Source organism: Rattus norvegicus, chromosome 5 (assembly GCF_021556685.1).
Source record: "Rattus norvegicus strain SHRSP/BbbUtx chromosome 5, alternate assembly SHRSP_T2T, whole genome shotgun sequence".
Taxonomy (NCBI): Eukaryota; Metazoa; Chordata; class Mammalia; order Rodentia; family Muridae; genus Rattus; species Rattus norvegicus.
The window spans coordinates 163,165,001-163,180,000 of record NC_141538.1 but is presented as its reverse complement, the minus strand read 5'-3'; the positions used below and the strand labels follow the sequence as shown (position 1 = coordinate 163,180,000).

Here is a 15,000-nt window from a genome sequence, read left to right as displayed (position 1 = left end):
ACTTCAAATTCTTTTTTCAACTTCTTCTGCTTTTTCCTAAGCCTTTGTCACTTTGTGACAAGCATGTTTTCTGGGATAGAGATGGGCCCTGTTTTTATAATATTATCCCAGACTCAGGTGGTGCAAGCCCAGAGACAGAGTTTCCTCCCGTTCCATTCTTTTCTTGCAGGCTCCCTGGGATGGTATAAGGCTGTGCCTTCTGGTAAATTCCATGGGTTCAGAATTCCCCCAGTGTCTTCCCAGCTCCAGTCTGATTTACCTCCTCCGGCTTTGGCTTAACTTTTTGAGGTTCCCATAGGGGAATTCTCATGAATGAGTCTTTGCTGCTCTGCTAATGGGCTCCCGTTGATGAAGCATGCCTGTCATCTTGCACAGTAGGTATCTGTGGTGATCCTGGTTTTCAGCAGAAAGCAAGAGAGCTTTCTTGGATTCCTGTGGAAAAGTGACTTTCAGAACCAATTAAATCCTGCCTGGAGGCAGAATTCCGTGGGATATCCCAGAAACAGGGAAGGGAACCAATATGGGAATGGGTGTGCAGAAAGAGACTATGGCTTCTTTTAATTGAAGGTTCCCTTCCTCAATTGAGGCTCACTGGCAGCAGGGCTCCGAGTCCAAGCAAGGCAGGGCAGCCACATTACTCAGCTCGAGAGCAGTTCTGTTGGGACTAAGACAGCCCTTACTGGAACTTTCTGTGGCTTCCACTCATATCTGACCAGAGTACTTCTTGAGTAGAAGTGATTCATTTCTAGGTCTGCACATACTGGCATCTGATGCATCTCAGGACAGAAGGAAAGTGGGAAATTCTGAGGCTGGGGGTCCTGGTACAGGCAGCTTAGCCCAGATTGGACCTATGTGGTTTCTGTTGAGCTGTGTCCTGACCTTGGGGGTGGCTTATCTAAGATCAGTCTGCAGTTATCCAAGTAGAATTGTCCAGCTGGACCTTCAGACCATACAATATCTCAGAGAACACGCCAGCTCTGTCTAAGGGAGGGATCTGTCTAAGAGAAAATAGCAGGAGAACCTGGCTCAGGAAGTGGTGAAGAAGAAGAAGGTATCAGCTATGGCCAGCCCAGAGTGGGCCAGGCAGGAGCACTGCAAGGAGGAGGCATGGGAGGAGTCCAGTTGTATAAACCCGCCGTGGGTTATGGCCCTGCTCTCACTGGGCAATCTAATCAGATGTCACATCTGCCTTAATAGCAGGAGCCAGTGATTGTAGCTGTCGAGGGAGAGGCAAGCAGGTGGTGGGGTTGTGGAGGATTCTAACTGTATCTGGGGATAGGCCCCTGGCTGAATGGTGGGAAAAGCCTGAGAAGGCATAAGTAGTGTTTGGGAGGAACATACATGTTCTATTTTACCCAAGTTCAGGTCTCAAATGCTGTATTCAAGTATGGATGCTTCAAGAGAGTTCAGCTTCTGATTTAGGTTTCTAGTACCAGAGTCGCCTACAGAATTCCTGCTGCATTCTGGACAGCATCGAGGGGGCATCAACTCTGCTTTGCTCTTAAGTTGCTTACAATAGTCTAAGCCTCTACATATCTTGGGCACCTTTCGTACTATTGATATTTTCCAGCCCAAGGGTAAGATCTTTCTTTCTCTCTTTTACACAGATTTTATTCATCTTTATTTCATATGCATTGACATTTTTACCTGCACAGATGTCAGTGTGAGGGATCAGGATCCCTGAAACTGGCATTCCAAACAGTCGTGAGCTGTCATGTGAGTGCTTGAGAGTCGAACCTGGGTTCTCTGGAACTGGTGCTGGTTCTCTTAACTGCTGAGCCATTTCTCCAGCCTCGAGTAGGATCTCTCATTCATCCTGGTGAAGTTTTATTAGTTCCCTCTCCCTGCGTAATGAACTGTAACAAATTTGGTGGCCGAGGGTAACACAAGTGTGTTCTTTGGTGACTCTGGGGCGGAGCTGAGAGGAGGTCACACAACTGTGCTTCTGTTAAGCTCCAGGGGGTTCCTTGTCCTTCCCGGTTGCTTCCTCCATCCTCAACTTCCCCAGGGCTCTGGCCCAGCTGGCTGAGTGATCTAAAGACTTTGCAATGGGAATCTTAGACGTGAGCTAAACTTACCAGGTTCTGTGAGAATTACATCGATCTCTTCTAATATCTGACAACTTCCTACCAGGTTCCTCCTCCCTTTCATCCCCTTTCCCTCCTCCCTACCAATAGTCTGGCCTTGAACTCCAAATCCTCTTTCTTCCACCTCCCCAGTTCTAGGACCACAGGCATGCGTCACTATCCCAACGATCCCTTTATTATTACAGTTATTTATTTGTGCGTGTGTCTGTGTGAACATGCATGCCATGGTGTGCATGTGGAGGTCAGAGGACAATGTGCAGGAGCTGGTTCTCCCCTTCCACCCTGTGAGTCCTGGGGCTCAAAGTCTCCAAGCTTGGAGGCAAGCAGCTTTAACTACTGAGGACTTCACTATTGCAGAGATCATATGACCCCGAAGTGGGAAATCCTGGGGTTTGGGAGTATCGGCTCTGTCTCATGTCACAAGTTCTTCCAGCAAAAAGCATAGAGAGGATGTAGAAGATGTTATGTGCGTGAGGATTTGGCCCTCCAGTGCATTGCAGATGAAGACGTGGTCTAGTGGTATGTGCTTGTTGTAACAAAATACATAAGGCTAGGTGCTTCAAAGAGGTTTTGTTTGGGGCTGGCAAGACTGTTCAGCAAGTGAGAGCCTTTATCACACAGATGATGCCCTAGAGTTTGATCGCCTGAACTCATGTAAAGACACCAATGTAGAAGAAGCAGCATGAATCTGTAATTCCAGATGAGAAGGGACAGGTGACTTGTGTAGCAGAAACAATGAAGAGAGACCCTGCTTCAAGAAAGGAAGGTGAAAACAGAGAACCGACACCTGGATGTTGTCTTCTGACCTCCACAAGTGTGGGCTGTGGCATGTGTGTGACACACAGACATACACACACACAGAGCACAGAGAAGCACCACCACCACCACCATCATCATCATCATCGTCAACAACAACAACAACAACAACAGTATTTTAAATTTTTTTTTTTTGAAAAGAGGTGTATTTGACTCCTGATTGTGAGACCTGAAGAGTCTAAATGGTGTGGTGCCCAGACCTATGGTTTCAAAGATCCCTATGCTAGGGGATAGAAAGGTGGTGCTCAGCCATTAGTAGCAACTCTTGCTCTCTCAGAGGACCAGAGTTCGATTCCCAGCACCCACATGGTGGTTCATAACCATTCATAACTCACATTCTAGGGGATCCTATGCCCTCTTCTCACCTCCCTGGGCACCAACCACACATGTGGTGCACACACTGCATACAGGCAAAACACTTACACATAAAATAAAATGAACATATCTAAAGAAGAAGAACAAAAAAAAAAAAAAAAAAAAAGCTTCCAGTGGTAGCCAGACCTAGTAGTCCAGGCTTGCAATTCCAGCTATTCAAGAGACTGTTGGCAGGAGAACCATAACTTTAAGACTTGCCTGGAAATTTTAGTGAGAACTTCTAAATAAAAATAGAGGGTAAACAAGGGAAAGGGGTGCCTGGGGTATACTTCTGAGTCAGAGTGCTTGTCTAGCGGGCATCAGGGGGTTAGTTTTTCTCAAGTACCACAGAACTCAAAGCCGATAAAACAAAGACCTTTCAGATCTAAAAAGATGGGTCTGCTGTTAAAAGGCTTGGATCTGGCTGGAGAGATGGCTCAGTGGTTAAGAACACTGACTGCTCTGCCAGAGGTCCTGAGTTCAAATCCCAGAAACCACATGGTGGCTCACAACCATCTGTAATGAGATCTGATGACCTCTGTTGGTGTGTCTGGAGACAGCTACAGTGTGTTTATATATAATAAATAAATAAATCTTACAAAAAAAAAGAGGCTTGGCTCATAACCAAAATCAAAGACCTTTACTGTGCATGGGATGTGGGGACAGAGTAAGTATGATCTGAGAGAGCAGGAAGTTGAGGAAGCACTGAAGTGGGGAAATAAAACTACACTTTCGACAGAGGCAACAACAAATGGCTTAGTCCCTTTGTGGGACTAGGAAAGCTAGGGCCTTATCCCCTAAGCCCCACTTGGGGCTCCATCCGTGGGGCTCTGAGTGACAGGCTCCCATTGCTACCCCGGGCATCCAGGAGATAGCGCCCCCTGCTGGCTGCTTGTGAACTTACACAGAATTTTAGAAAAGAGCCCCCAATTATTCCCGTGCCGTGGTTCTGTGTCCAGACACGGTGAGACTCCTTTAAATCCCAGCTCCTCAGAAGGCTGGGGCCTGAGAAACATCTTGTAGTCAGACTTGGCTAAGTAGCATGACCCAGTGTCAAGCAAAGCAAAGCACACAGCCTACAGCCTGCGTTCTCATGTACCAGTTACTCAAATATTATTCATCAGAGTGATCACACAGCAACCCTCTGAAGAAGCAAGAGATGCTGCTAGCCACTGAGCACTCCCTCACGTTCCTTAGCAGCCTATAACTCAAACACTGAGGTTTGTTTGTTTGTTCGTTTAATGGTGCTGAGGCTTAAACCCAGGGCCTTACATAGTCTAGGCAGGCGTACTACCAGTGAACTATTGTCTCCCCACCCACAAAGTTATTTTGAGGTAAAACCTTACCTCATCTCCACTTTATCAGCCAGGTACCCAGACTGGACTTGAATTTGCCTAGTCTCTATCTCCTGAGTGCTGGAACTATACGCACTGACATTCTTTTAAGCCTTTTGAGACGGGGTTTCGCGTCGCCTACAATGGCCTTATACTTGACAAACAGTTGAGGGAGACCTTGACCCCTTAATCCTACAGCCTCTGCCTTCTGAGAGATGGATTACAGGCATGTGCCAGCAGGATTGGCTCTGAACTGCCGTTCTTATTGTTAGTTATGTGAGACAACTGAGCTCTGGCCCTCCCCCCTCATAGAGCAGTAGGCACTCCTGAGTGCTAAGTCATCTCTTCACAATCTGTACTGACATTTAAGAATGGGTAAATTGTAGAAAGTCCCTTAATTTGGGCTCATGATTTGATATGAAATATGGTGTGGTATGTTGTCCTTCTCAGTACACTGGACTTTTTTTAAAGATAACCTGTGACTGAGGGGGGCTGGGGGGGGTATAGTTCAAATTTCCAATTTACACTTGGTTGCTGTGTGAGTTTAGGCAGACAGCTGTGCCTCCCTGGACTTCAGTTTCCTTATCTATAAAGCAGGGGTTGGCTGAAAGCAGGCTGGATTTGGAGGAGTGATACAGGGTACCACATACCCTCACCAGCCCAGGGTGGGACAGCAGGGATGTAAGCAGACAGATGACTCTCAGATGGCCCAGGGCCAGGGCAATGCTCCCTTGGTCTCTTTAGCTGTCAGTGAGATGATGGGGCAGGCCAGGAGGGAAAACCCAGGCAAGGAAATAAAATTTTCCCATACTCTGAAAGGCCCCACGGGGCTGAGTCCTCACAGCCCCAGCTAGCACTACCTCAGGTTTCTGTACACACAGAGGGAGGGGCCCATCAGGGAACTGCAGCTAGTGCTGCTGGGTTGCTACCTGGAGGGTCCTAGGAGCCCTCCACCCCTCAACCCCCGTGACTTAAGAAGGAGAAGCTGCTTGAAGAGGCCTGTACAAGATGAGAACAGAGACAGCCTGTGCCTCCTGACTGTGCTGTGTGAATGTCTCTGGGTTTTTAGCTGTGCAGTCTGAACCAGGTTTCATACATACTAGGCAAGCACTCTACCACTCAACTATAACCCAGCCCTAAACTGTAGGTTCTATTTATCATTTTAAGTTAGCATGGTGACATGATTTCATACGTGCCGGGGGGGGGGGGGGGGAAGCGTATGTAATTAGCACCCACACACCCACCTTCCAGCACCTCGAAGCTTGATGTAGCTCTCTGAAGTTTCCACAAATACAACACCCCACCCCACCCCACCCCCACTTGCATCCCAGGCTGGCCTTGAATTCATAGGTAGTCAAGGCTGCTGTGGTAACAGATCTTGATTGTATTCTTGACACACCTAGGAAGAGGAAAGCTCAGTGGAGGAATCCTCTCCCTTTAGTGTAGCCTGTGGACATGTCGGTGGGGCTAATTGACTCAGGAAGGCCCACTTCAGAGGTGCTATCTAGGAGCGGGTGGGTCTTGGCTGTATAAAGAAAGCAGCAGCCACTTGTGAGCCTGGGGAAAAGCCAGGAAGCAGTGACTCCTCCACGGTCAATGCTTTAGTTTCTACCCTGACTTTCCCCAATGATGGGCTTGTCTCATCCTAGGTCCTGTCAAGTTGAAAATTAACGTTAAGTGTGACACAAAGCTCATCTCACAGTGGGGCTTGCAGTTCAAAGAACTCTAGAGATCTGCAGGAGTTTATTCCCAAGAATAAGTGAGGACAGAATTACTCATGAGAGAAATGCAAAGGAACCATCCCACGAGCTATCACTGCACCTCCTCCACAGCTACTCCCTCTTTAAGAAGCAGCATTGATAACCAACATACATTGGTAGCCATCATACATCATTTAGTGCCAACAAGAATGCAGGATTGATGGCAGCCTCACACACTGCAGTGAAATGACCGGTACAGGGGCTTGGAAAAAAAAAAAAAAAAAAAAAAACTTGATGGCGAACAAAGCTAGGCGCGTGGCTCAGTTGGTAGAATGCTTGCCTATCATGGCTGGAGTCCTGGGTCCCAGTCACAGCTTACAACTGGGTGTAGTGGCACATGCCTAGAATCCAGCACTTGGGAGGTAGGGGCAGAGAATCAGGAGTTCAAGGTTATCCTTGACTGATAGTAAGTTTGAGAGCTTGACCTACCCGAAAATATGTCTAGAAAAGGAAGGGGTGGGGTCATGGAAAGAAAGGAAGAAAACTAGATGATGGTCTATCAGAACTGGCACTTAATTCACTGTATCTGTGTGTGGAAGTAAGTACACAGGCTAGCACATACCTTTAACCCTAGAACTCAGGAGCTGGAACAGGTGAATCTTTGTGGGTTTGAGGCTAGCCTGGTCTACACACAAGTTCTAAGACAGTCAGAGATACATATAGAGAGCTTGTCTAAGAAACTAAAATTAAGAATGAAGCAGTAACAGACGGAAACAACTGAAGAGTAAAGCAGACACATACGCTGGCTATATTGCAAAGCCTTGGTGACTCTCCAAAAAGGCGAATGATTTTTGAAACTTAATACTGAGTTGAAGAGCCTGATTGTAGGGGTAGGGGAAACAGCTCAGTGGGTGAAAACATGTGCTACACAAGCACAGGAGTCTGGTCCAGATCCCTAGAACACACTTTTAAAAGCTGGGTGTGGTCTCCAGTGCCTGTAGCTTTCCAAAGCTGTGGGGGAAGAAACCGGATTGCTGAGGCCAGATACTGACTTAGCTTCAGGCTCAGTGACAGACCCTTTCTCAAGGGAATAAAGTGGACAGCGAATGATCAAGACACGTGATGTCCTTGTGCTTCTCTGGCTTACAGGAACATGTCTCCACAGATGCATACCACACACACACACACACACAGAGAGAGAGAGAGAGAGAGAGAGAGAGAGAGAGAGAGAGAGAGAGATATTTTAAAAAGAAGCTGGCTATAGGAACGGATGCAAGAAAAGTACAGTGGTATGCAGGCGCTTACATAGTAAGATACATTGTTTTCTTTTGTGTTTTGTTTTGAGACAGAGTCTCAAGATGTAGCCCTGGCTGTGGCTGGACTCACAAAGATCTGCCTGTCTCTGCCTTCCAAGTTCTGGGAGTAAAGTTTGTGCCACAAAGCCCAACCACCCTCCCCCTTTTTTATTAAAGAAAGACAGCTGCAAAGGGACATAGAGAGCAGTTTGACCTGTGTCAAATTCAAGAGCAGACAGAATTAATTAATAGACTTGTTTTCAGAGGGGGAATCTGAGTATTCTGGGCGTGGGCAAGGTCCTGCCTGTGTGTTGGGATCTGGGCACTTTTCCATGTGGGTGTGCAGGATTTCAGCCCACATAAAACTTTACCAGATGTTTTTATTGCTGCATTTGTCCCAGAGACATGGTGGGAGGCTTGTCAGTCACCTAGAGGGGTACACGAGTGGAACCAACTGCTGCTATGGCTGATAGCTTGAAGGTAGCTGAAAGAACTAACTGGCTGGTGGGGGGAGGGGGTAACTAAGCAGAAGTGGGTATGGAGACCCGTAGGTGTTCCATTTGCATCCAAGCTGCCATCAACTCTGTGGAGAGATGTGGAGTTGGGCATTTCTTCTGATCTCTAGGACAGTAGGTCTCAGCCTTGACAATGAGTGGACACCAAGCTGGGACTGCAGGGTGGAATTAAGGATGGAAGTCTGGCCTTGTCTCACCAGCTTCTCTGACCCTCCAGGATCGACCACTGGACACTACCTGTACTGGAGACCTCAGCTACTACCCCGGGGAGGCTGCCAGGAACTGCTGTTACCAGTGCCCCTCAGGTGAGTAGGATACTGAAGAAGGCAGGAGGTAGATTCCTTGTTTCAGGGTCTGATATTCACGAGGGAACCGGAGAGAAGCAGGGGTTGAGGAGGGATGGGTAGAAGGTAGCAAACGTGATCACGGCCATGCTTAGCTACAGGTTTCCAAAGGTCATCTCTAATGTCACAAGGTCTGGGGAAGGGCAAAGCTATCTGCTAGGCAGGCTAGGTCAGCTGCTGCCAAAAGGATGTGAGACATTTTTTCCCTCTCCCTCTCTCATTTTATGGGTATTTTGACTGGATGTATGTATTGTATTACATGCATGCAAGCTCTTGCATAGATTAGAAGAGGGTGTCAGATCCCCTGGAACTAGAGGTACAGGTGATTGTGAGCTGTCATGTGTCTGGGTCCTCTTTCAAGGGCAACAGTGAACTTGCTGACCTATCTCGACATGGATAGAGCTGGGACTGCAGGCGTATACCACCTCACCCTGACTTTTACAGTCCTTGTCTGCTCCAAGCCAGCAGATGTGTTCGTCCCAGGCTGCTCTGGGCTGCAACTTTCTGGGGAACAGAGCTTGCCTAACCACTGCTGGCTTCCTGGAATGCTCCCCCACCCCCACCCCTAGCATAGCGTGAATTGTAGAAGAATGTCAGGAAACCTTTCTGGAGCAATCTTCAGGTCTGAGGATTAGAAAAAGGGTATGAGCCATTTTGATCCGCTGTGACTACGATCAAAAGTCCCAAGCACACTCAAGGGTTCATTGGTGGCTGGGGTATGAGGTACAACTGCGGTGCCATCTCAGATCCGGGAATAAGATGTCTACTTGGAAGAGACATTAGCTATGACAGTTGAGGGTGGGAGGAAGTCTCTGTCACTGGCTCAGTATAGCTGCCCCCTGCTTTTAGGACAGCAAGGCGTCAGAGGTAGGTCACCGTGTCTGGAGGGTTTCCTGTGGGTAAGAAGTAGTAGGCTTATGTACCCAATATTAGTGCTTCCCGGGCACAATGTCTGGAGGTAGGTGCAGGCAGTACCGTACGAGGTCGTTGGCCATGTGGCTGGGGCTAGGTAAGATTCTTGGATGGCTGCTCTTAACCGTGCGTTCTCTGATGGAGCAGTGTTGCACAGGCTACCAGATGAATTATTTGAGAAATGACTTATTAATGTCTATTCCCCAAAACCATTTAAATATATTTCTGTGGGGCTTGAGAGATGACTCAGTGCTTAAGAGCACTTCCTGCTCTCCCAAAAGACCTAGGTTCAGTTCCCAACAACCTCATTAGGCAGCTCACACCACTGAGGGCACCCACACACATCACATGCACTCATGAACACACATACTCATAAATAAATAAAACTATTTGAGCTGGGGGCGGGAGGCAGTAGCACAAGCCTTTAATCCCAGCCAGAGCCAAGCAGATCTCTGCGAGTTCAAAGCCAGCCTGGACTACAGGGTGAGTTCCAGGAAAGCCAGGGCTACACAGAGAAACCTGTCTCAAAAACAAACAAACAAACACCCAATAACAACAAAATTAAATGTTCCTGTGGTGAGTCTTTTATGACAACTTGACAAAATCCCATGTAGTCTAAGCTGCCTTGGAACTTTTTGTGCAGTGGCGGCTGGACTTCAACTCCTGATTCTCTCACTTCTCCCCCTCCCCCAGTTCTGGGATCAATTACACCATACCCAGCTTCTCTTGGGTTCCTTCCCTCCCCCTACTTGTTCCCATTTTCCAGCTATTCTCCTCCCCATTCCAGTTTGGGGTCCTGTAGACCATTGATTTCCCCTAGTTAGAAACAGGAGGACCGGGGGTTGGGGATTTAGCTCAGCGGTAGAGCGCTTGCATAGCAAGCACAAGGCCCTGGGTTCGGTCCCCAGCTCTGAAAAAAAAAAAAAAAAGAAAGAAAGAAAGAAACAGGAGGACCCATGGACAAGGTTCTGGCCTGATTAGGTTTCTGTCCAGAGCTCTTCCTGACTTGCAGTCTGACCTGCCCACCTTCCTACTGTGTGTGCTCCCCTTTTTGTAGAGGCCCACCCATTCCATGGGTTTAGGGCTTCTAGTGGGCTCCCTTATCCGTAGTGAGCTCCTAAATTCCTGTCTCTCCAAATTGAAGTTAAGGATTTCATTATAAATTGGGGGTGGGGTGTGGGGGGGTGTGAGCAATTCTAGTCCATAGCAGTCTCCTCCCACCTCCCCGTACTCTCATCTATTCCCTCCACCCACCCAGCCTTCGGTCCGATAGTTCACTCTTGGAAGAGGCCATTTCTTCCAGCTCCTTCTCCCGTTTTCAGGTCTCCAGTCCTTTGGTTCTGCCAATCTCCTTTGACCCCTGGGTGTCCCTTTCTGCCATCTCAATCCTGCTGCAACTCTTGAGACCCTACCTCTAGGAGCCTTCCTTTGTTGCAAGGGACTGGTTCCACACACTTCTCTTCTTGGTGTTTTCACCCTTCTGCCCACAGAGCGGTCGTGGCCACAGTGCTATGACATTGGGTAGCCACAGTTCCAGTCACAGGGAGAAAAACACTTGTGAGCATGAGCCCTAGGTCTTACGCTTTCTCCACCAAACAGCTGGAACTTACAGAGAGGGGCTGCTCCCTCCTCTCACTTCCTCTAAGGCTCAGTGCTGACAGTGGCCGAGTACCTCAGGCCTTCATGGTGGGCGGGGCATTTTGCTGGAGTTTTATTGACCCTGTGCTTCCGGGCAAGCCACAGAGGAAAACCAAAAAAACCCCTTCTTCCGTGTTTTGGGGAAATTTCTGACATTTTGCCTGCCTTCTCAAATCAGCGCTCAGCTGTGTGGCAGGGTTTGCATGTGGGTGGGCTGGTGGAGGAAGCTGGGAGACCTTTGAATTTGAGAGGTTGAGAGGTCTTCTCATGTCTGTCCTCACCTAGGAGGTGTTCCTTGCCACCTCCTAACAGCCAATCCCCAGTTCTCTGCTTATATACCTGTGGTGACAAACTTACGGCCTGCATCATAAAATGACCAACAGCACTTATGGTTCAGGCCACTACAATGGGGGCCGGGCTCTTTACCCATATTAGCGCTTGAACCCCACAGGAATCCAGAGAGGAAACTTGAACATGGTCCACAGTCACCTGCTAGTAATCTTAGCCTGAGCTCAGCCCTGAGCCCTTCTGCCTTCCTTGGTGTTCCAGACACCAGGCCTTCTTCAGGGTGGGGGATGGCGAAGGTCCTGGTGTCTCTCCAGCTTCTATTCAGAACTTGGGTTCACCAAATATGAGCCAGGGTCTAAACAGGAGACTTAATGGTTGTTAGAAACGTAGACAGCTGTCCTAGAGAGTCTGGAAGTATTTCAGGCAATTAGATACTGAGATCTAACTCCCAGTCGTGATTAAAGAAATATATCATCAAGCCCACCACTTTTAACCAGAAATTCAGTATCTGTCTTAAAAACTTCCAAGAAATGGGGCTGAATGGTTGATGGTCTGATGGCCATGTGCCCATGTTGAACCAATCACAACGGTGAGAAAGATAGCACGCGCTGATTGGTCTGTTGGAGTCACATGCCTATTCTGAGGCGATGTTCTAAAATCTGAGGTAATCTGAAATGTTCTGATTAGCCCACCTGGGTCACGTGCTCAATCTGTGGCGAAACAGTGGGAAACATACCTGACCAAACAAACATGGCAGGCTCTGGCAGAGCAGGCAGATATCATGTGTCCCTTGCCTCGGTGTCATCATCCTGCACCTCCCGTCCTTGAAGAATGGGAGGAAGATTGCTGGGTGATTCCAGGGCCTCTCAGTCAGCTTGAGTCAGTATCTTCATGGTCTTAACTCCCCATAGTCCCCTCAGTTCCCTCAGAGAATCAGGACCTCTGCTGAGAGCGTCAGCCAGCGCTCATCCTGTTCTTGCTGACTTTCACTGACACTTGTCCACTCTAGGAGAAAGGGATCGTGTTGTTAGTGTGAATGAGGTCATTGCAATTGTCCAAGGCCACAGACTGTCAGGTGGCAGCCCAGGAATGCCGGATCTTCTCCAAACCTTTTGTTCCAAGTGACGTCCATCGAGGCCCATGCCTCCATCTGTAACACAAGCATATCTGATGCAACTGTGGTTTAAAACAGAGATGAGTGGGGTTTGGGTATGAGAGATGGAGGGTGGAAGGTCAGCCTGTTACCAAGGTGACCCTGCCTAGAACCTCTCTGCTGCTTTTCCCAGGGTTGTCTCCTACACAGCCATGCCCACAGGGCCCTGCCCACTGCCAGAAGCAGTGTGATCCTGACTACTACATCAACGAAGACGGGAAGTGCACAGCCTGCGTGACCTGTTTGCCAGGTGAGAACCTATTCTCCCTCCCTGGAATGTGTCTCAGAGGGGAATCAGGGAGGCAGGAAGCATCAAGATCTGGTCTCCTGGTGCCTCAGTTTACCTCTCTGGATTTGAAGATTGATATCAGCAGCCACCTTTTGCATCCATACTTCTCAGAAAGACCTACTGTGCTTCCTGGAAGAAGAGCCGACATCTTCACAATGGCCCCGTGAAGGACCCTCTTCTTAACCCATTTCTATAGTGAGGAATCTGGGGATTCATAATGTGAAGGGACTTCCTGGAGCATTCTGAGCAGTGCCCTGGCATCAAGACCTGTGTCCTTTCTTAACAAAGAAGGTGATGCTTCCAAGGTGCTTGCAATAGGTTCTTCTGATGTTGATTGCTTGTGTTTAGTGATAGGGTCTTTTCTCTTGGTTTTGTGTGGATCTGTGGGGATGGTTAGGTTGAAAGATGTGCTCAGATTTTTCTCAAAACCTAATAATCATAATTTTAAAAATCTTTCAGTGCCTTTTTAAAAATGTGTATTTTGTTTTGTTTATTGCATGCAAAGGTTTTTCTAAAGGTTGTATTTTCTAATTGTGTGTGTATGTGTGCACGTGTGCGTGTGTGTGTGCATGTGTGTGTGCATATGTGTGTGCGTGTGTGTGTGTGCATGTGTGCATGTGTGTGCATATGTGTGCATGTGTGTGCGCATGTGTGTGTGCGTGTGTGTGTGCGTGTGTGTGTGTGCATGTGTGTGTGTGTGCATGTGTGTGTCCTTCTGTCTCCACATCCTGAGTAAGTACTAGGATCACAAGGGTGCACTGCCATGCCTAGCTTATGCAATGTTGGGGATAGTACTCAGGACTTCAGTCATACTAGGCGATCAGTACTCTTAGCCACTGAGCCATCTCCCCAAACCCCCACCCCCATCCTTTTAAACATGGGTTCTGGAGATGAAACTCAAGTCCTATGCTTGAACAGAAAGTGGTTTACCCCACAGCCATCTCCCTCAGAGGAGACCTTTTTATAGTCAGACTCCAGCACGGGATGAGCTGGTGTGGATATTTATTGCCAAGTTCATTCCTGACCCTGATTCAGCTGGGGTGCACGTGGTATGGAATTTGGCCATGGACAGTGTGTCTGTGCCCAGAACAGTGCACTTCCTAAAACTCCCTGTGCTTCTCTAGTTTATCCTTCCATCCTCCTCACTATTGCAAACATTGATGGCTCTCCTGCCTCGATAGTTAAAACTTCATCTTCTGCAGGAAGTACACGAATTGCTTGTCACACAGTGACATGTACTTCAGCTCCTTCCATATCCTGGACAGTGCGTGTGTGTGTGTGTGTGTGTGTGTGTGTGTGTGTGTGTGTTTATATGCACACATGCATGTTGTATGTGTATGTGGAGGCCAGAGGCTGATGTCAGGAGTCTTCCTCAGTCATTCTTCATCTTCCTTTTTGAGACAGAGACTCTCACGGAACCTGGAGCTCACTGATTCAGTTACATTGGCTAGCTAGCCAGCCCTAGGAGTCTTCCCATTTCTGTAACAGTCATGTAGGGTCCTTTCAGTTCACTTTTTCACATGGGTTCTGGGGATATGAATTCAGGACCTTAGGCTCGAAGAACAACTGCTTTACCCACTAAACCATCTCCCCAGCCCCACATTTATTTGTTTGTAATCTCTGTAGTAGTGTGCATGTATATAGGCTGGAGGTGAAGGTCACCCTCATGCTGCCTTTTCATACACATCAGGAGAACTGAGGAGAGGCACAGAGTGCCAGCTGTACAGTCTGACGGAGCGTCATGTGGTATCTTACCTTCATCCTGGATGGTCCCTGGATCCCCACCCTTGGCTTCCCTTTTCCCTTCCATGACCCTTTCTGTGTCCCTCAGGCCTCGTGGAGAAGGCTCCATGTTCTGGGAACTCTCCTCGAATCTGTGAGTGTCAGCCCGGCATGTACTGCTCCACACCAGCTGTCAATTCCTGTGCCCGATGTTCTGAAAAGACGGTTGTCAAGTTCCCAGGTGAGTGTCCCTACCCACAACTCCTTCCCAGCTATTGTCGTACCTGCCACAGGCCCCCTAATCCTCCCACCACTGTAGGACAGACAAATCAAAGCTTCTCTCCTTATGCTATGATGTGTCCAACATCTGGGGTTTCTGCTGGAGAGACCCTCTACTGGTGGAGGCCCAGGCCTAGTTAGAGTCTGTGGGCTCATTTAAAGCTTGGGGTCAGGGACGAGTCTTTGGTGGTTCACAAGTAAGTAGGAAGCCTCAAGTCTCTGCCCTGGGAGTTTTCTGACAAATTAGAACTGGCTTCCCCACTTCAGAACTGGA

At 48.3% G+C, this 15,000-nt stretch overlaps 1 protein-coding gene across 5 annotated transcripts in view; it reads left to right on the top strand.

Annotated features, from left to right (window-relative positions):
* Nucleotides 1-15,000, top strand: part of Tnfrsf8 (TNF receptor superfamily member 8) — a 46,426-nt gene that overhangs the window by 4,152 nt on the left and 27,274 nt on the right. For all 5 annotated transcript variants that reach the window (XM_087660376.1, XM_087660377.1, XM_087660375.1 and 2 more), the window contains 3 exon segments: nt 8,319-8,406; nt 12,570-12,686; nt 14,557-14,688. In XM_087660376.1, the coding sequence (XP_087516502.1) occupies nt 8,319-8,406; nt 12,570-12,686; nt 14,557-14,688 (337 nt within the window).